General features: G+C 32.2%; 1 protein-coding gene across 1 annotated transcript in view; it reads left to right on the top strand.

Moving 5' to 3' along the window:
- GABRA1 (gamma-aminobutyric acid type A receptor subunit alpha1) overlaps nt 1–2,656 on the top strand; it is a 61,568-nt gene extending 58,912 nt beyond the window's left edge. The window contains exon 9 of the mRNA XM_074230006.1: nt 2,345–2,656. Within this exon, the coding sequence (XP_074086107.1) occupies nt 2,345–2,656 (312 nt within the window). The remainder of the gene's footprint in view (nt 1–2,344) is intronic.
- The last annotated feature ends 18,693 nt before the right edge of the window (nt 2,657–21,349 follow it).

Raw genomic sequence — 21,349 nt, 5'->3', positions numbered from 1 at the left:
TATAGGCTTAGAGGGAAAAAAGAAATACTGAGGTTAGAAGGAAGAAGCAAAGTTCACTGAGCAAGCACAAGATAGTTTCAAGGTTGAATGGCAAAGCATTTTGTAAATGGTCTCACAGTATAAAGGAACTTATTTGTATATTGACCTCAATCAGGCCAAATTTTTATTGCTTAGACGTCTAGCCTTTAAGTTGTCTGATGATTTCAATAGTAATGATGATGATGATGATGATGATATATTGAGTAGTTGATATTCTTAATTTCCAGATAAGTCGTTTTCATTAAAACCTAATTTTTCTTCATATATTCTATATTTGATTTCCTTCTTTCTCATCTGAGATAGAATAGTTGATCTGAGATTGGTTTTAAAATAAACAAACAAAAATTAACCACTGTCAAAGACTGAATTAGGTTCAATAATATTAGGATTTTAGATTAATATGTTATATTTTTTTTAGGATTTGGAAGGAACCTAGAGGTCTCCAAATGAACGGTTCCTTCTACAAAATGCTTGACATCTGGCTCATCCATTACTTGATTGAATAATTACCAAGGGTTCTTGATTTGTACTCCAGTTTGTCTGAATGAATTATGTTAGACATATTCTAGTTCTAGATAATATAATCTGATATGTAACTCTTTCATGTTTTCTGTCCATGGGTTCATATTATTTATTTTGATTCCTTTTTAAAATATTCTAAATGAAAACAGTTTTGGAAAAAAAGTAAATATTTAGTACTGCCTATAAAAGATTAAAGCATCCCTAATATGTATATTATATATATATTTATATTTATATATATATATTATTCATAGATTCAATTTTGAACAGAATTATTAAATATATTGACTAGAAGATACTTTATTAATTGAATAGAAAACATCTGTTAGTACTAGGATACTGTATTTAATATGACTGAATGAATAAACATTGATATGTGCAATTTTAAAAAGCAAGGGAATTGATATTTATTAAGCACTTACTATGTATCAGGGTCTGTGTTAACCACATTGCAAATATCTTTGATATTTTGACAACCCTGAGAGATAGGCTTTATTATTACACCTATTCTTTTTACAACTGAGGAAACCTAGGGAGGCAGACTTTGACTTGTCCAGGGTCGTACAACTAATAAATGACTCAGTCTGGATTTGAACTCGGATCTTCCTGATTCTGGGCCCTATGTTCTCTCTACTGTGCCAACTACTGCCTCTAGAGACAACAGAGATCTCTGAGTATTCCCACTAAGAGATAGGAATATTTTTAAAATATATATTTGAATGAACATGGGAATTTTTTTTGGAATCTTTAAATAAAGATGTAACACCCCTTTTCAATGGTTTATTAAACAATGAGATACAGTATTTTGGGTGACAAAACAATTCTCAATAAAGAAACTGAAATTTTCAGAAAATTTCCAAACATTTAGGAACCTATTTGCCTTGTTCTATGAATAGTATGATAAAACATAAGAAAATATTTAAGAAATCCTCATTTAAGTTCTTTATGAGTTAATGAAATTGAATTTAGGTGAGATTCATGTTGCTTGTTATGATTGTGGGACATGGCAGAAAATCTGGTAACTATAGTGGACTTTATTTGAATAAGATAAATTAAAGGAAATCCAGGTGGACAAAAGCATGATACAGTTATTTATTTTAGAGTGGATAAAAGAAAATTAAATAATCAAATGAACATAAAGGTCTCATTGATTTTTATCATTCCTTCAAATTATTCAAATCACAAGACTTCCATTCCTGCTCTTCCTCTGTGCAGGATCAAAACATGTTTTTGTCCTCTATAGAAGTACATTCCAAAGTCCTGTGCTCAGGAACTTTTTCTGCTATTTTTGGTGCCTCACAAGTACTGGAGGAATACAGAGACTATATAATGGTTACACTCTTGCTATGTGACCAGTTCATCATCTCCTTCACACAATTTTTTGATGACATTTTTGACAATGTTTCACCTTTAGAATTGAATGTGTGTTATGTGTTAAGCATCTTTTCATTCCCATGATTTTGTGCACTGACATTTTTGTCCAATGACTTAAAAAAAATATCAGTCCTTCAGAGATTGTAGTGACTTTGAGACAAATGACAGACATAAAATACTATCTAAAAAACAAACAATGGTCATTATTGCTTTGAAGGCTATAGTTGGTATTTAAAAACCTTTCTGGAATCAGCATGAAAATGAGAAATTTTAATGTGCATATTTTATATATTAAGACATCACCAATTGGTTAGTCTGATTAATGAGTTGGTAAGATTGATGTAATTTATATTAGTTTTGTAAAAAAAAAAATCACTTAACAAATTTCTTGTTTTTCTCTTTTCTCCAGCCAAAAAAAGTGAAGGATCCTCTCATTAAGAAAAATAATACTTATGCTGCTACAGCAACAAGCTACACCCCTAACATTGCTCGGGGGGATCCTGGATTAGCCACCATTGCTAAAAGTGCAACAATAGAGCCCAAAGAAGTCAAACCTGAAACAAAACCACCAGAGCCCAAGAAAACTTTTAACAGTGTCAGCAAAATTGACCGACTGTCAAGAATAGCTTTCCCATTGCTTTTTGGAATCTTTAACCTAGTCTACTGGGCTACTTATTTAAACAGGGAGCCTCAGCTTAAAGCTCCCAACCCACATCAATAATCATTTTAACTTGCACAGTCTTGTTCAGTCTTTCCACACTGGGAATTGCCTTCCGTTCTCAATATAGTAATTCCCATTTGCTTCATTGCCTCTGTCTTAAAGAAACTGAAGGTTTCCTTTTAAAAAGTAAATCATAAAAGAACAAGAAACCCTGTATGTTAAATCCAAAGTTGTATGGTAAATATACCTGAGAAACTGGATTTTGAGAGGGAGTGGAAAAAAAAAGAAGAGGATCATGGAAAAGAGGGGGGAGAGAGAGAGAGAGAGAGAGAGAGAGAGAGAGAGAGAGAGAGAGAGAGAGAGAGCACAACGAAGGGAGGGAATAAGAAAGGAGTAATGAAAAATATTCAATAATCTCATCAAACTTTATGTAGATATTGAATTGCCAAATTCTATTACAGAGATACTGCATCTGTTGAAATATTATTTTTGCAAAATGTTTAAAGGAAAAAATGTGTTAAAAATTTAAAAATATATATTTCCTTATTACATAGACTGTATAATGCATTAATCTTCTGTTCATTGAAATGATGGACATTTTTGAGTTTTGAGTTTTCCAAATTCTGAATACTATAACTTACTCTAATTCTATTTTTAAACTCCCAGGCTCATCATTATAGAGGTAAATACTATTTTAAAAATAGATGAAAATTTCTTCTAAGGTGCATTGATGAGTGCTTCAATCTGTCATTGTCATTGTTTTTAGCAAGCAGTCTACTTGAGGCATCATCTGAATAACTTACTCAATAGAATGAAAAAAAAAAGTCAATCCCTTTCCAAAAATCTAATCCCAATAGAACCCAGGTCTTAAAAGAGGTTGCTACTTGTCTTGAAAATGTTTTAAGAGGGGCGAAATAAAGTATTTTGCAAGCTCTAGATATGTTGAATGTATTATTTTCTATAACATACATTAAAAGCTTTAGATTGAAATTTATGAATAGCAGAAAAACAAAATAGAGTATTCAATATATGTAAATAAATGGCATGAGATTGTACATTTTTTTTACTTTTTTAAAGTTGTGTTCTTAAAATATTTTGCGGGGCTCACCTCTGTTAGGTCTTAATATGTTGTTATTTTATGTGGAAACATATTTAGAGCCTGCATATAAAAATACTGTAGGAAATCAGTCAGAGCATAAAAGACAAAGATATTGGTTGGGATTATACAGATGGAGAGAAAACTGGCAATTTCAAAAATACCTGATGCAGAGTAGTAAGTAAATTACTCTCTGCTCCATTTATAGAGAAACATTCAAATTTAGTCAACTTGTGTGGCAGAGAAAATAATTTCTAAAAAATGTTCCAGCTAGAAAATCATCTGTATATTACTGCTCTATTTGCTGATACATAACTGTTATAATAAGTGATGTAATATATGTAGCATTCAATATGAAACAAATATCACATACAAACGAATGTACAGAAATAGATTTTATTGAGTAAACTTACTACATTTCATTTTTACTGTAGCAATATCTTTGTAGGAACACTACGTAAGGGCTTTAAATATAAAATGTCCATTTTGCAGCTATACTATTTATTATTCCCTAGAAAATAATTCTAGTCAGTTTCATTACTGTTGACAAATTTTAAAGATAAACATTTAAATAGTGGGTATTTTTGAAGTGTTCTGTTTGATTGAAAAGTTTTGAAGATATTTAAATTCAGTAATGCAGAATTAATAGGCCATATTCTGAATGCATTTAAAATACCAACACATGAATCTTTAGCAGAAATATTCAGTGAGACAGTTGAATTTCAATCATAAATGCGGGGCAACATCTGATCAAGTCTTTTCTCTAAAAGCTTGTCTTCTATTGTAAAAAAAATTAAAAAGATTGTGTGTGTGTATATACATATAGACATGTGTGTACATAGAGGCATACACATAAACACACACACACACACACACACACACACACACACACACACACACAAACAGAATATTTAATTTGCACAAGACTTGGCCCTGCCTAAACTTGAGGAACTGCCTAAGGACGTTTCACCTTCTACTATCATGTATAGATATATGTACAAAAAAAAAAAACACAATAAAATATGGCTCTTTAACTTATCTGTACTTGTTTATCTTGGTTTTTTTTGTTTGTCTGTTTGCTTGGGTTTTTTGGTGTTAAACTAATGTGTTTCTTTAGAGCGTTTTATGCTCCAGTTACAGCTAAATTTTGGTCTGCATTTTGCACAATAGGTATGGATATTTACTTAAGTAGTCTGCTTTTTGCTATGCAATGATGGCATTACATGACCTCTTTGTTAGTATACGTGGATAGTATTTTATTGTATGAATTGATTGCACAGTCTATTGAAGACCAGATATTTTATGTAGCTTTTCTACAGTGCTTTGCTAAACCATGTAATACTAGTAAGTCTTCCTTGAAAATAATGGTACACTCTTATAGAGGACAGTTCCTGTTTATTCCTGGGATAATTTTAAAGATGACATTGAATGTTTATTGCACCTCAGTGCAGTGATGTGGCAATAAAAATCTAAAATTAATAGAGATTGTTTATGGCAGATGCATGCATTGCTTTACAGAGTTTAGCAAAAGTTCTTTATTTTATGTCAGGCTGTAATTCTATTATAATAATAAAGCTAAAATTATTCAATAACAAAATAAAATTGTATACTTTGCTTTCTTTATCAATCACATATTGTTCCACTGTTGACAAGATAAACTCATTTTCTCCTGTTTGGGGATCCAAAGGCAAAAATCAAGAAAGTACCCGCCTCAGGAAGCATGCACCCTAATGATTGTTTCAGTCCCTCAGAAATTACTGAAGCATCACATATATACATAGAGCTTCATAGGATCAAAATCTTAGATGTAGAAAGGACATTTCCACCACTTTTACAATCCAGTTTTTCATCTTGGATGTAAAGAACTGAGTGGAGTCTAAGAAATTGCCACAATTAGAACCAAAATCTTTTGACTACACACCCACTTTGTTTTCTAATGTATAAGACAAAGGGGAAAAAAAGAGTATAAAGAGTTTTAAAAAAACTGATTTGGTCTTTAAATTAATATAGGTTGAAAAAAATTTCTTTTGGTTTTTGCAGGGCATTGGGGTCAAGTGACTTGCCCAAGGCCACATAGCTAGGTAATTATTAAGTGTCTGAGGCTGGATTTGAATTCTGTTCCTCCTGACTCTAAGATCAGTACTAGCTGCACTATCTAGCTACCCCTGAAAATTTTTTAAAAATTATAACACTTAATAGTCTCAGAAACTATTACTGCATCCAGTGAAAACATTATTTGATCCCTTTTAAAAATGGTTTCACCATAATAAATATTCATTTAAAAATGTTTTATACTTAATAAATCTCATCCAAAATCTTTCTAAATATGAATATCTCTCCTTTCCTATTTCATTCTGTACTCGTTCTCATTTGGTATACTCTCCCTACCATGTGAGCTAAGGTATTATCATGGTCTTAATTTTACTGATAAGGAAATTGAGACTGAGAATGTAACTGCCTGTTCTATGTTCATCACACAGAAGTTGGATTAGAATTCAAGTCATTCTGAATCTAGATGTATTTTATCTGGTTTCAATTCTACTTTGTTTCTAAGAAAATAAATATAATGAAAGAAAATGATTTTTGATTTGTCAGACTATTTTGGATGAATTCAAGCAAAAATTATTAAGAATAGAAAAGAATATAATGAGTGGAAATGAACATGTTATTACAAAATTTATTGAAAAATAATAATTTACTATGGTAAATGTAATTAACATAATAATGCATTGCATACTATAAAATATTATAATATGCTATATGTCATAATTTACCATATCATAGAGTAGCTTAATGCAACATTGCAGCAATGCAAAAATTTAAAATAACTCAATATAGCATAACATAATATAATATGTTATATAATATCATATGGGATGGCATGGCAACAATATATGACAAAGCAACCCTATTGCAATGAATAAAATAAATAACACAATAGGATGGATAGAGTAAGGTAGGGTAGAATAGAATAGAGTAAGGTAGAAAATAGGTAGGGTAGAATATTGTAGTATATTAAAATATAACTATCTTATATCACAGACATGACATTATAAGATACATAAGTCAACATGACATTATAAAATGTGTTATGGTATGATGTGGCATGATAGGATATCATATCATAATACACATACATTTTCTTTGGCATATCATACCTACCCCCCAATAGAAAAGACTTTTAGGTTCTTTTTACCTCTGTCCATATTGACAAAGACTCTGCATATGTCCTTCATTAAGTACTTTTGAAAAATTACTCATTAAATATTGTCACTACTGCAATATTTAATTCCATATTAGAATTTTTTATATGTGTAAAACTGACCAGCAAAGTCAATAATTGAGAAACTAATCAATGCTTCCCTGCTTTTTGGAGAATATATAATCTTCTCTGAATGAATTTAAAACCTTTTAGAATGTGATCACTTCCTCTTCACTTTTCTAATCTTTTTATATGTGGAATTGTGCTTCATAGGAAGCAGTATGATAATACAGGAAGTATACTTGGATTGGAAGTGAGAGGACCTGGTTCAAGCCATGTCTCTGGCTAAAAGCTCAGTCTTGCCTCTTTAAAACCTGAGCTTTCTTGAATATTTCACCTCACCTCTCTATGACTCAGTTTCTTTATCTGTTAAAATATTAGACCAGATGACTTTTAAGGTTTTTTCCCAAATCTAGGTTTATCAAGCTATGATCTGATGATGAAATATTTCTGCAATTACACATTCTGACTTTCAGAAAAATTATTTTCCTGCTGCCATGCTCCACCTCTTTACAATGCACTCCATGACCCATATCTCCCTATATTTTCACAGACTGCCCTCCCTATCCAGATGTACTTCCCCTTCACAGAATCTCCCTTCCTTCAAAGTTCAAGTATTGCCTCATACCAAGAGTGAATATTCATTGCCCCAGTCCCTCTCCTAGAAATAATAATAAATAATAGGAACATTGGTTTATATTTATCTAATGCACAGTTTGTTTTGGAAGTTATGTATATGTGTACATGTTGTCATCACCTATACCTAGAATATAGGAAGCTTCTTAAGGGAAAGGACTGATTTGGTTCATCTTTTTATCCTCAAAGGCTAGCTCTGAGACTGACTCATAGTAAGTACTTATTAATGCTTTCTCAATTGAATTGAATAAAGTCATTTTGAAACTATTAAATATTTGTAATTATTCCATACTAAATATTTGGACAATGAAATATTTAAATGAAATTTTGTTTCTTTGTCTCCCATTTGAGGAGGACTTCTAAAATGGACATTTACTCTCAAAATATTGAGAACAATGCTGAATCTGTCTCTCTATCTCTCTGTCTCTGTCTCTGTTTTACTTTCTCTCTCTCTCTCTCTCTCTCTCTATATATATATATATATATATATACACATACATTTATGCTTTTATGTATGTGTATATTTGTATGTATGTTTTTTTTAACTTTCAAGTCCTTCAGTAAAGATCAAAATGATTATAATTTTAGCTCCCCTGTAACAGTAAATAATAGCACCCCTCTTGGCCCTGGAACTGTGAACAGGACCCTTCTCCCTTGTGACCAAATAACAAGTACTCCTTTCTACCCTCGATCTAGGATCCAGAACTTCTGTGCAATAGAGTTGCCAATTAGCACCAGGTGTACCCAGTGCCAGCAAAGGGTCCCTTGTAATCTCTTTCTGACCAGTTGTCCAGCCCCTTTGTTGCCTCTAGGCTAAGAACTGCTAAAACTTTAGCTGTTGCTGTTGCTGTTCCAGCTACCTTTAAGGTCAATGGCTTTTGTTCCCGCTGCTCGCCAAGGGTGTACACATTCCATGTTATAGATCTCTCTGGGGTACCTTCTACATTATCTTAGACAGGAAAATATCTCCTTCTGAACTTTTATTGGATCTGCCCCTCCAAGATTTGAAATGAGGCATAATTTTAAAATGTTTTTGGAGGAGAATTTTGGGAATAGTTCACCTGGGTTGCAGTCTGAACTTTACCAACTTGGCTCCCATGTATTTCTTTTTTTTTCTCCTGTTAAACAGCTGAAGCAGTATGTATCCCTCACTGCATATCCTCCATCTCCTCCCTTCACTTCACTGAGTAATGCCCTATCAATCTTATCCCCTAGATGTTCTTAAGACTTTAAGACTTTCAGGACATTTCACATAGCAACATAGGTTAGAGATGCAGGTTATTAACCAATAAAGTTTGAAATAAATATTTTTCATGGGAAAATAAAAGACTGAAGATGAAAATGACTCAGCATATATTTACAGTAAGAAACAAAAGAGAGATTTTATAGTCACATAGCACATTCCAAGATTGCAGTGAAATAAATTATCTTTTCATTAAACGAATCAATAAATCCAAAGTATTATGTTCCAGTCTTAGTATATAATCTATAATTATAACATTCCACTCAAAAAGTATAGAATGTATTTGAGCATATTTGCTCAAGGAAAATAAGAAACAAAACTGTTAAAATCTGTTTAACAAAGAGTTAAAATAAAGGCCTGCTTTTCAGTATAACAGAAATCAAATCTTTTTTTTTTCCTTTTAAATTTCTTTGTCCCTTAAAGCAGTAGAGAAATTTTGGGCAATTAGAGTAAATTTCCAACTGCATTTTAGTACTCTTATTTAGACTAAACATAACCATTTTTATCTGTGGTTGCTAGCTAACATTAGATCTTTATGCATTAGATCTAGTTAACCAAGGAATTTAAGAATACAGAAAAATTTTTAGATAATAACAGTACTTCAATTAAAAATAATAACTAATGATGCAATACACACATACTCTGGAGATTTTCTTGGCAAAGATAGTAGAGTGAGTTGTGATTTCCTTCTCCAACTCAGTTTACAGATGAAGCAAACAGGGTTAAAGGACTTAACTAGGGTAATAAAAACTAGTAAGTGTCTGAGGCCTGATTTGAACTCCAGAAGTCTTTCTGATTCCAAGTCTAGTGCTCTTTCCAATCATACACATCCACACAAACATGGATTCACCCCATACATATGTAAGTATATTATATAATTATTCATTTATTAATTGAATTGACTTCTAATCAGAGAAGATTTTAATTTATATATATATATGACAAATTTTATTTAGCCATAGGCAAAAGTATTTATAGATTTGTAGAATTTGAGGGGTGACAAGGAATATGTTTCAGAAAATCAAAACCATCATTTTATGAATACAGAAATGGAGACTCAGAGAACTTGACTTTTCCATCCTGTTAAAGATAAAATTAACAACAGAGCCAGGTAATTCCAATTTGGGGGAAAAACAAACAAGCAAAATCTTCTGATATGCTTGTTGTCCCTTTTCCTTCTTAAGCTTGTGATTAGAGCTTAAAATAATTTGAATGAATCTTAATTGTTTGTGGATCCTTGTTAATTCCCCTAAAGCCTATCTAAAAATCCTAGCAGATCTGAAATTAGATAGAAAAGATCTGAAATTATAGAGACATGATTAATTAAGGAAATACCACATATCAGATATTTGTTTCAAAGCAATCTTGTTTGGGTTAGCTGCTATATTAAGACAATTTTACTTTTAAAAATATTGAGGCAAGGGGCAACTAGGTGGCACAGTGGATAGAGCACTGGCCCTAGAGTCAGGAGGACCTGAGTTCAAATTCAGCCTCAGCCACTTAATTACCTAGCTGTGTGAACTTTGGCAACTCACTTAATCCCATTGCCTTGCAAAAAAACTAAAAAAAATACTGAGGCAAAATGAGGTTAAATGATGTTCCCTAGTTTACTTACCTTGTGTCTGAGGTTAGAATCAATTGAAGTTTTTCTAAACTCAAGGCATAATACTTCATAAATAGTGCTACCTATATTCTTCTGACATAGAACACCACTCCTTTCACTTTTCTTTTCTAAACATATAACCTTAAATATATTTTTCTGATAGTCAAATAAATTTATTTCTAGATAACAATTAACCATTAGTGAGATTAATCCTTGATACTTTTGCTCAGTTTCTATCGTGTCTTTGTCCTTTTACTCCTAAATACTTTTTGACAAGTTTGGGGAGAGGGGAGTTGATCATATTTAAATTCTTCTTTACATTTATATTCTTTCCCTATTTATTTTCTTTGTATTTAGTAAATACATTTCTATATTTTGTTATATTTATATCTTTATGAATCTTAATTATGTGACTGTATTCCATTTACTGAGATGTATTGATTTATTAAACACTTATTTTTTTCTTTAAAAGGTAGGGTATAAAAAAATCAAGGCTTTTTTTTCAAGTCGAAACATACAGTGGTATTAGAATCTCCTGCTTACTTTGGGACTAATTATCTATCTCCTTTTTAAAAAAAATTCTGATTTATGTACACAAAAGTGAAATAATTTCATGAAAAAACAATTGGGGATTCATTGAAGTGAAATCCCCTGCCTCAGAAGGGGAGACAAGATAAAGAAATTTTGTTCATTCAGAACAGGACATGAAGAAAAATTGATTTCCAGAAAATATGGATGGAATGTAGACATCTTAAACATAGTATTTGATATAGAATATGAAAAAAGGCCAGAATAAATGTTATCATAACTGCTTAAACAAAATAATAAAAGGATTCATCCCTACCTCACCCTGTCAAAAAAATTCATTTTACAAAAAAGGATATAATCGCTTGTGAAAAAATGTGATACAATGTTGCAGTTCTCTTTCTCTTGCCTCCTCCCCCTCCCTTCCCCCCAGAAGGTGAATCTGAAAGCTCTCATAATGAAAGTTTTGAGGAAAATTAAAGGACAGTAATGGTCATGGACTGATATTGATACCAAATTTGTCCAGTGAGGTAGAGGATTATGAGAGAAGAGAAAGTGAAGAAAGGTTCTCATGTTTCATTTAAGTAAACAGGAGACTGTAATAGTGTCCAGTATGGAACAATTATTTGGATATGTAGTAAAATTTGTTACCCCTGGTGTTTAGAAAAGGAGCAACCCTTTTGATCAGAAGACCACAAGAGAAAACATCCATTAGGGTTTTTACCAGTTAAAAAAATTACATAGGATCTTAATCAACAAAGTTTCCAGGGGGAAGAGCATGCAAAGAATCTATGCAAATAACATTCATTCAGATAATGTTTGTCTGTGGGAAAAACACTCATATTTTCCCAGCAGCTTAGTCACTATTTGAAACAATAAAGAATATGTTGTTCATATAAAGAAATACCAGAAAACTGCTGTGGGACAGTGGGAAAGAAAAGTTCCCTCATTTTGGGGGAGGGGATAACTTTTTAACATGACATTGCTGTTACATCTGAAATAAACTTAAGTGATGTTTTGTTCTGGCAAAAAAAAATGTGGTAAAGTGTGAGAGACATATTCAGAAACATAATAATTCATTTAAAAAGTGTGTGGGGGAGAGTTTTGTACATTGGATAGAAGTGATGGAGCTTGGATTTGATATACATAAAAAGATATGTTACCTGGGTAGTAATAGTTTTTCCCTTGCAAATCTGGGTAAGAAGAGAGGAGATTGTATCATGTGAGATATCAAAGTGGAAAGAAACAATTCAAAGGGATAATGAGGTAGAAATTTTGGGACTAGATACCTATGTGTTATATGTATATACATATGCATATGTATATATATATATATGAGTATGTATATATGTTATATTTTCAGTAATTATGTGCATATACACATGTATATGGATACATATAAATATATGTGTTCATATATAAATGCACATATATAAACTTTTGTATAATTTTACTTTTTCAATCATATTAGAAAAGTGTTCAACATTCAATGCAAAGGAAGTGTCCATACTGATTATATTTTCTCCAAAGAAAATACTTTCCTTTTTTAAAAAATATATTTTATTTATTTGTTTTTTCCACCTACATGCTATTGTTATATTTACCAATTATTTTTAACAAGGTTTACTTTTTCTGCCTCTTTCCCTTCCTTGCCACCTCCCCCTGACAGAAAGAAATCTGATATAGGCTCTACATTTATAATCATGCTAGACAGAGATTGTTATTTATCAAGAAAGAAGAGAATCAGATTCAAAAGGAAGAAAAAAAAACATTAGAGAGAAAAATTATATAATGCATGAGACAACTTCTAAAAACTGAAGATAATAGGCTTTGGTCTTCATTTAAACTTCACAGGTTCTTTTCTGAATATGTATTTTAAAATTGTCTTTGATTGGTTGGTTGATGGATTCTTGTCCTTATTATAGAAGAAGATCAAAATGACATCACTGCATTTGAGACAAATTACAATGTGCCCAACTGTGGCTGATCAGACAAATGTAAACTCAGAATGCTCTGCCACAGGTTGGGCACAAACACCCAGGGTTCTTTTTCTCAACTTATTGATGTCATATTTTCTTTGAGCTGATCCAATTCTGCCTTCCTCATAAAGCAAAACAGCATTGATGAGGTCACACCCTGCTGGGTGGTCCTGTGTTGGTGTCCCCCATGTTCTGCTATCCATTCTAAAGTTCTTAAAAGAGACCTTCAGGATGCCCCTTATCACTTCTTCTGACCCCCTTGTGAGAACTTCTCTTTGTGAGTTCTCCATAAAATAATTTTTTTTGACAAGCATACTTCTGGTATTCTAACAATGTCCCCAGACCATTGTATTTCCACTCTCTGTAGTAATGTTGAAATATAAGGCAGTTTAATTTGAGAAAGGACCTCAGTTTCTGGAATTTTCTCCTGTCAGGTGATTTTCAGAATCTATTTGACCTCCTTTTTGAAGATCAAATTTTCTGTTCACTTTTGGTCTTTTCATCAGGAAAGTTTGAAAGTCAGCTATTTTGTTGTTCATCTTTTCCTTTGAAAGAGAAATTTCAGGTTTGTTGCATAATTGATTCTTGGTTGTAATACAAGCTCCCTTGCTCTCCAAAATGTTATATTACAGACCCTTTGATCCTTTAATTTTGATGCAGTCAGGTGCTGTGTAATCCTGACTGTGGCTCTTTGGTATTTGAATTGATTATCTCTGGCTACTTGAAGAATTTTCTTGTGATTTGTTAATTCTGGAGTTTGACCACAATATTCTTTTGTTGTTTTTATTCTTAGATTTCTTTCATAAGGGGATCATGGGATGGTTTCAATGAATTTTTGCCCTCTGGATCCAGGATATCAGGGCAGTTCTCAACTATATCTCAAAGAATGGAATCCAGTCTTTTTTTTTTTTATCAAGTTTTTCAAGTAGTTGATTCTTAAATTATCTCTTCAGGCTCTATTTTTCAGGTCAATTCTTTTTCTAATAAGTTATTTTACATTTCCTTATACTTTTGCATTTTAAAAAATTTTGTTTAGCAGATTCTCATGAAGTCATTAATGTCCAATGATCCCAATCTATTTTTCAGAAAGAAATTTTCTTCATTTAACTTTTTACATCTCCTGTTCCATTTGGTCAATTCTATTTTTAAAGGAGTTATCTTTTTCCATTTGTCCAATTATGTTTTTAAGGAAATATTTTTTTTATTTCACCAATTGAATTTTATTTCATTTTTTTAGTTTTAATATTTTATTTTTTCCAACTACATACCATGGGTGTTTTTACCAATCTTTGTTGCAAGATTTTGAGTTTTACCCATTATATTATTATGTAATTTTACTATCTCATACTTTATTTTTCTTCCTTAAGGATATGATTTCTCTGTCATCACATTCAACTGAGATCAATGTATAACATGGAACTAATGTAAAGACAAACAGAATGCCTTCTGTGAGGGGGGGTTGGGGGGAGGGAAGCAAGAATGATAGAAAATTTATAAAACTCAAAATAAATAAAATCATTCTATTTGAGTTTTACAACTTTTCTCCCTCTCTCCCTTCCCTCCCCTCTCCCAATAGAAAGCATTCTGATATAAATTCTTTATTTCTAACCATGCTAAACATAGATAGATACTGAACACATTGTCAGAGAAGAATCAAATCTAAATTGAATAAAGAAAATATTAGAGAGGGGGAAAATGACATAATACATAAGACAACTTTTAAAAAATTGAAGATAATTTGGTCCCCGTTAAAATTCCAGTTCCATCTCTGGATAAGGATATCACAAATCTTTTTGATCATCACCCTATGTTGTTGCTAATGTGGGTAATCTTCTGGTTTTTCTCATTTCCCTCAGTATCAATTCATGCAAATCTTTCCAGGCTTTTCTGAAATCCCATCCCTCTTGATTTCTTATAGAATAGTAGTGTTTCATCACATATATGTAACACAATTTGTTCGCCATTTCCCGAATTGATTGGCATACCTCAATTTCCAATTCTTTGGCACTCCAAAAAGAGTTGCTATGAATATTTTTGTACATGTTGGATTGTTTTTACTTTCTCATGATCACTTCAGGAATAAAGACCCAATGGTATTGCTGTATCAAAGGATATGTACATTATTATTGCCCTTTGGTCATACCAATTGTATTTTTTTTAGGTTTTTGCAAGGCAAATAGGGTTAAGTGGCTTGCCCAAGGCCACACAGCTAAATGTCTGAGACTGGATTTGAACCCAGGTACTCCTGACTCCAAGGCCGGTGCTTTATCCACTACACCATCTAGTCGCCTCAATACTAACTATATTTTTAAAGGATTTGTTTTCTTCTGTCATTTTTTTGTTGTAAGATGTTAATTTCCTTTTTCAGGGTGCTAATTTTCTCTTGGTTCTCTTTTCTCAATTTTTCCATTTGATTTTAAATGCTTTAAAATGATAAATTAATATCATTTTAAATGATTTTTAAATGATAAAAATTTTAAAGATCCTTTCTGATCTCTTCTAAGAATTTTTTCTGGACTAGAGACTAATTCATTTTCTCCTCTAAAGCTTAACATATAGTGTCCCTTCTGTCCTCCTTTACTGAGCTAGTATTCTTATCTCCAAGGTAAAATTCCAGACCCTGCTTGGCGCTGGCCTTGTTTCATTCTGGGATGTTAGCTTTCCCTTGTGTTTGGGGGAGGGGTTGCTTCACACAGTTTCACTGTTGAGTACTGGGGTTAGGTACTCCAGAGGTTTATTTAGAGAGTTTTATTTTCTCTTTGCCTATTCTAATTGCTTCAATTTTATTTTCTTATTGCTAAAGCTAACATTTTAATACAATGTTTGAATCACACACACACACACACACACACAGACACACAGACACACACACACACACACACAAACACACACATATATATACATATATATATATATATATATATATATATATATATATATATATATATATAATGGACATTATTGTTTCACCCCTGATTTTATTGGGAATGCTTCTAAGCTTATTCCCATTGTACAAGATACTAGCTGATGATTTTAGATAAATGCTGCTTATCATTTTAAGGTAAACTCCAATTATTCCTGTGCTTTCCAGTGTTTTTGATAGAAATGAGTGCTGTATTTTGTCAAAAGCTTTTTCCAGTATCTATTATGATAATGATATGATTTCTGTTAACTTTGCAATTGATATGGTCAATAATGCAGATTATATATGTTCTTCATTCTCAAGGAAGACCATGACATCAGATCAGTAATTTCATGAGGAGCCCAAGAATTGGATTTGAGTGAGGGGGCTGCTGTGCTAAGTTACCAGTCTCATTTTCTCTTCCAGAGCAATCTGGGTTCAGTGGTTGTCTACAAATCAGGATGATTGGAAGTAATTAGAATTAAGTGACTTACCCAAGGTCACACAGTTAGTAAGGGTCAAGTGTCTGAGGCTGGATTTGAGGTCCCATCCTCCTGATTCCAAGCTCAGTGCTATATCTACTGCATCACCTAATTGCCCCCATGATTCTGATAGTTTTCCTAATATTGAATCAGTCCTAAATTCCTGGTATAAATCCTAATTAATCATAGATGATTATCCTCTATAATCTCACTGCTAGTATTTCATTTAAATTTTTGAATTAATATTCATTAGGAAAATTGGCCTATAATCTTCTTTTCCTGTTTTGACTAATCTGGGTTTAGGTACCAGCACCATGTTGGTGTCATAGAAGGAATTTGGCAAAACTACTTCTTTACCTAAAAGAATTTATAAATAATTGGAATTAACTATTCTTTAAATGTTTTGTAGAATTCATTTGTAAATACATCTGTCCCTGTAGGTTTTCCTTAGGGAGTTCATTGATGACGTGTTCAATTTATTTTTTTTCTGAAATGGGATTATTTAAGTATTTTATTTCCTCTTCAGTAATCTAGGCAATTTATATTTTTGTGAATATTCATTCAATTCACTTAGATTTATTGGCATGCATTTGGCAAAATAGCTCTGAATGATTATTTTAATTTCTTCCTTATTGGTTGAGAATTCATGCTTTTCATTTTTGATATGGTTTCTTCCTTCTTTTTATATAAGATTAATCAAAGGTTTGTCTATTTTATAGACTTTGCCATAAAACCAAATCTTAGTTTTATTAGTTCAAAAGTTTTCTTATTTTCAATTTTATTAATTTTTTTCCTTGGATTTTCAGAATTTCCATTTTGGTATTTAACTGGGAGTTTTGAGTTTGTTTGTTTTTTTTTTCCTAGCTTATATAATTGCATGCCTAAACATTGATCTCCTCTTTCTCTGTTTCATTCATAGTAAGTCTTTAAAAATACAATATTTCCCCTAATAACCACTTTGGCTATATCCATAAGTTTTGGTATATTGTCTCATACTTGTCAATGTCTTACGTGAAATCATTAATTATTCTATGGTTTGTTCTTTGATATTTACATTCTTTAAAATAAGGTTATTTAGATCCCATTAATTTTTGGTCTATATTTCCATGAACCTTTAATGGAACTCATATTTTTGCATTATGATCTGAAAAGGATGCATTTAATATTTCTGCCTTTCTGTGTTTGATTGTGAGCTTATTATGGCCTAAATATGATCAGTTTTTCTTTAGATGCCATTTATTGCAGAGAAGAAAGTTTTCTATCCCCATTCAATTTTCCCCAGATGTCCAACATTTCTATCTTTTCTAATATTCTATTCTCCTTCTTAAATATTTTCCTGTTTATTTTGTACATAGATTCTTCTAGGGGGCAGCTAGGTGGTGCAGTGGATAGAGCACTGACCCTGGAGTCAGGAGGAACTGAGTTCAAATCCAGCTTCAGAAACATAATAATTACCTAGCTATGTGTCCTTGGGCAAGTCATTAAACCCCACTTCCTTGCAAAAAAAGAAAAGAAAGATTTTTCTAACTTTGAGATAGGGAAGTTAGAGTCCTCCACTAGCATAATATTTCTGTCTATGTCTTAATGTAACTCATTTAACTTCTCTAAGAATGAAAATGGCTATATTATTTGGTGCATATGTGTTTAATATTGATATAATTTCATTGTCTATGTACCTTTTAGGAAGATATACCCTTCTTCCCTATTCTTTTTAATGATATCTATTTTTGCTTTTGATTTGTCTCAGATTAGGGTTGCTACTCCCCCCCCCTCACTTGAAGCATACTATATTACCTTTACTCTGGGTGAATTTCTCTGCTTCAAATGAGTTTCTTATAAACAACATAATGTAGGATACTGGTCTTTAATCCATCATGCCACCACTTCTGTTTTATGGAAGAGTTTATCTCATTTACATTCAGAACAATGATTACTGACTCTGTATTATCCTCCATCATATCTTCTTTCTCTTTGTACTCTTTCTATTTAATCTCAATCTACAGTTTATACTAGTGTTTTACTTCTGCCCTTCTCCTCTCTCAATCTGCCTTCCTTTTTATCAGTCCCTTCCCTTTTCTTTTCTATTTCCTCTTTTATTTTCTCCCTTCTTTTCCCCTGTTCTTCTATCAGTTCATTCTGACCCCCACCCCCTTCCCCTTCTAATTTCCTGCAGGGTAATATATGTTTCTAAACTCAATGGAATGTATATGTTATTCCCTCTTTGAACCAAATCCAATGATCCAATTCAAACGATATGCCCCAAATATGGTCAGTTTTTCTTCAGGTGCCATTTCCCAATTTTTCTATTTTATTTTTAAAATTCTTTTTGAATTCTTCCAAGAAGTCCTTTTGGGCTAGAGACCAATTCCTATTCCCTATGTGGTTTCACATGTAATACTTTATTTATGCCATCCTCTTCTGAGATGGTTTTATGCTCTTCCTTATCTTCAATATAGCTTATCTTCAATAAGCATAACATTTCTCTGAGTTTTCTTAATCATTTAGGCCTCTACTATCTCATGCTTCCTTTTTGGGGAGGGACCCACTCACAGACCTTCTTTATTAGGTACACTAGTGACTTGCTTACTGATCTGGGGCCATCCAAACCAAATGCACCAGCTGGGACACCTGTGCTCCTGTGTAGGAGTCATCCTGGATGCTGTGCTTTTGACCTCCTGAACCAGGACCCAGGGTCCTCTGCTGTAGATCTCTGTTTAAACTGAATGCCTCAGATTAGCCTACTCTGCATTACACCCACCCTGTTCTTAGCTCCCTGAACTGGGCTTCCTGCAGTGTGCCATGCTTTACCTCCAACTTAGTGAGACTGACATTTTTTGGAGTCCTTTCCAAATATCTTAAAGCTAGAAAATTCTTCACTGTTATTCTGTGGGGTCTGTCAATGCAGAATCTGTTTAGAGGCTTGATTAACATTACAGCTGAGGGAAACCTGGGAGAGATCTTGGCTTCTCTCTGCCATCTTGCAAGAAAATTTTTGAACTCATAAATAAAACAAAGAATTGGTTTAAAAACACAAGAATAATAAAATAGATAAATCTTTGATTAATTTGATGTTAAATTTAAAAGAAAAAAAAAGAAAACAGAATTACCAGTAACAAAAAAAGGTGAATTAACCAACAATGGAGAGGAAATTAAATCAATATTTTGGTGCTATTTTTTTCTCAGTTGTAATGCCAATAAATCTGATCTTCTAAGAGAAAAATAAAGCATATTTACAAAAATTTAATTTGCACAGATTAACATAAAAGGAAATATAACACTTAAATAGTCCCATTTTAGAAAAAAGGAATTGAACACAACTTCAATGAATTGAACATACCTATGAAAAAAATCTTCAAGGTCAAATGAATTTACAAGTAAATCCTACTAAACATTTAAATAACAACTACTTCCAATTTAGCATAAACTATTTTTTAAAAAGTGAAGGAATTATTCCAAATTCATTTTTAACTCCATTATTACAGTAATACCCTAAATCAGAAGAATTAAAACAGAATAATATTATATAACAATTATCAAAATAAACAATGATGCAAAAAATTTTAATGAAATATTAGCAAAGGAATTACAGCAATTTATCAGCAGTATTATACACTATGACAAGGTACAATTTATATCAGGAATATAGGGCAGGTTCAGTATTAGGAAAACTATCAACATTATTGATCATTTCAAAAAACTGAGAGAAGTTATATGATTATCTGAATACATATAGAAAAAGGTTTTGAAAAAAACACAGCACTCCATCCTATTAAAAAGACTAGAGAGCATAGAAATGAATGGACTTTTCTGTTGAAAGGATAAGTGACATCTATCTAACACCATCAGTAAGCGTTATATGTAATGGGGATAAACTAAAAGTAGTCCCAATAAGATAAAGGTAAAACAGGATGCTCATTATCACCAATATTATTCAATAATGTACAAAAGAGTTCTTCAGGGATGATGCCAAGATGACAAAGTAAAAGCATGGATGTTCCCAAGCCCACCCCCCAAGACAAACAACACCTCAAATATCTTTAAAAAATGACTGAACAAAATTCTAGAGTGGCAGAACTCAGGAAAAAGATTGAGTAAAAGATAACTTGAAAGATTGGCTAGGCAGAGTGCTGCACCAGGGTGAGAGAAAAGCACAGAGAATTGTTCTCAGGTTATGGAAGAGTTCCAAAAGGATTTTGAAAAGTAAAGGAGTTGGACAAAAAAAGGGAAGAGATATGAGAGTGATGCAGGAAAATCATGAAAACTGGGTCAACAGGTGATGAAAGAAATACGAAAAATATTGAAGAAAATAACTTCTTAAAAATCAGACTGGGGGCAGCTAGGTGGCAGAGTGGATAAAGCACCAGCCCTGGATTCAGGAGTACCTGGGTTCAAATCTGGTCTCAGACACTTAATAATTACCTAGCTGTGTGGCCTTGGGCAAGCCACTTAACCCTGTTTGCCTTGCAAAAACCTTAAAAAACAAACAAACAAAAAGAAAACAAAAAAAAAAAAACAAAACCCAAAATCAGACTGGACCAAATGAGAAAAGAGTTCCAAAACAATCAGTGAGTAGTAGGAGAATGCCTTAAATAAAAAAAAAAAATGGCCAAATGGAAAGGAGATGCACAAACTCGTTGAAGAAAATAATTCCTTAAAATATAGAATGAAGCAAAAGAAAGCTGATAACTGTGAGAAATCAAGAAACAATAAATCAAAACTAAAAGAATGAAAAACTAAAAGACAATATGAAATATCTCATTGGAAAAACTACCAACTTGGAAAACAGAAGCAGGAGAGATAATTTTAAAATTGTTGGTCTACAGGAAAGCTAGGATCACAAAAAAAGCCAAGACCATCTTTCAAGAAATCATCAAAGTATTCTAGAAGTAGAGGGTAAAATCGACATTGAAAAAAATCTACTGATCACCTCATGAAAGAAATCCCAAAATGAAAACTGCCAGGAGATTTTAGTTAAATTTCAGAGCTCCTAAGTCATGGAGAAACTATTGAAAGCAGTCAGAAGGA

Source organism: Macrotis lagotis, chromosome 1 (assembly GCF_037893015.1).
Source record: "Macrotis lagotis isolate mMagLag1 chromosome 1, bilby.v1.9.chrom.fasta, whole genome shotgun sequence".
Taxonomy (NCBI): domain Eukaryota; kingdom Metazoa; phylum Chordata; class Mammalia; order Peramelemorphia; family Peramelidae; genus Macrotis; species Macrotis lagotis.
This window is presented reverse-complemented; position numbering and strand designations above follow the sequence as displayed.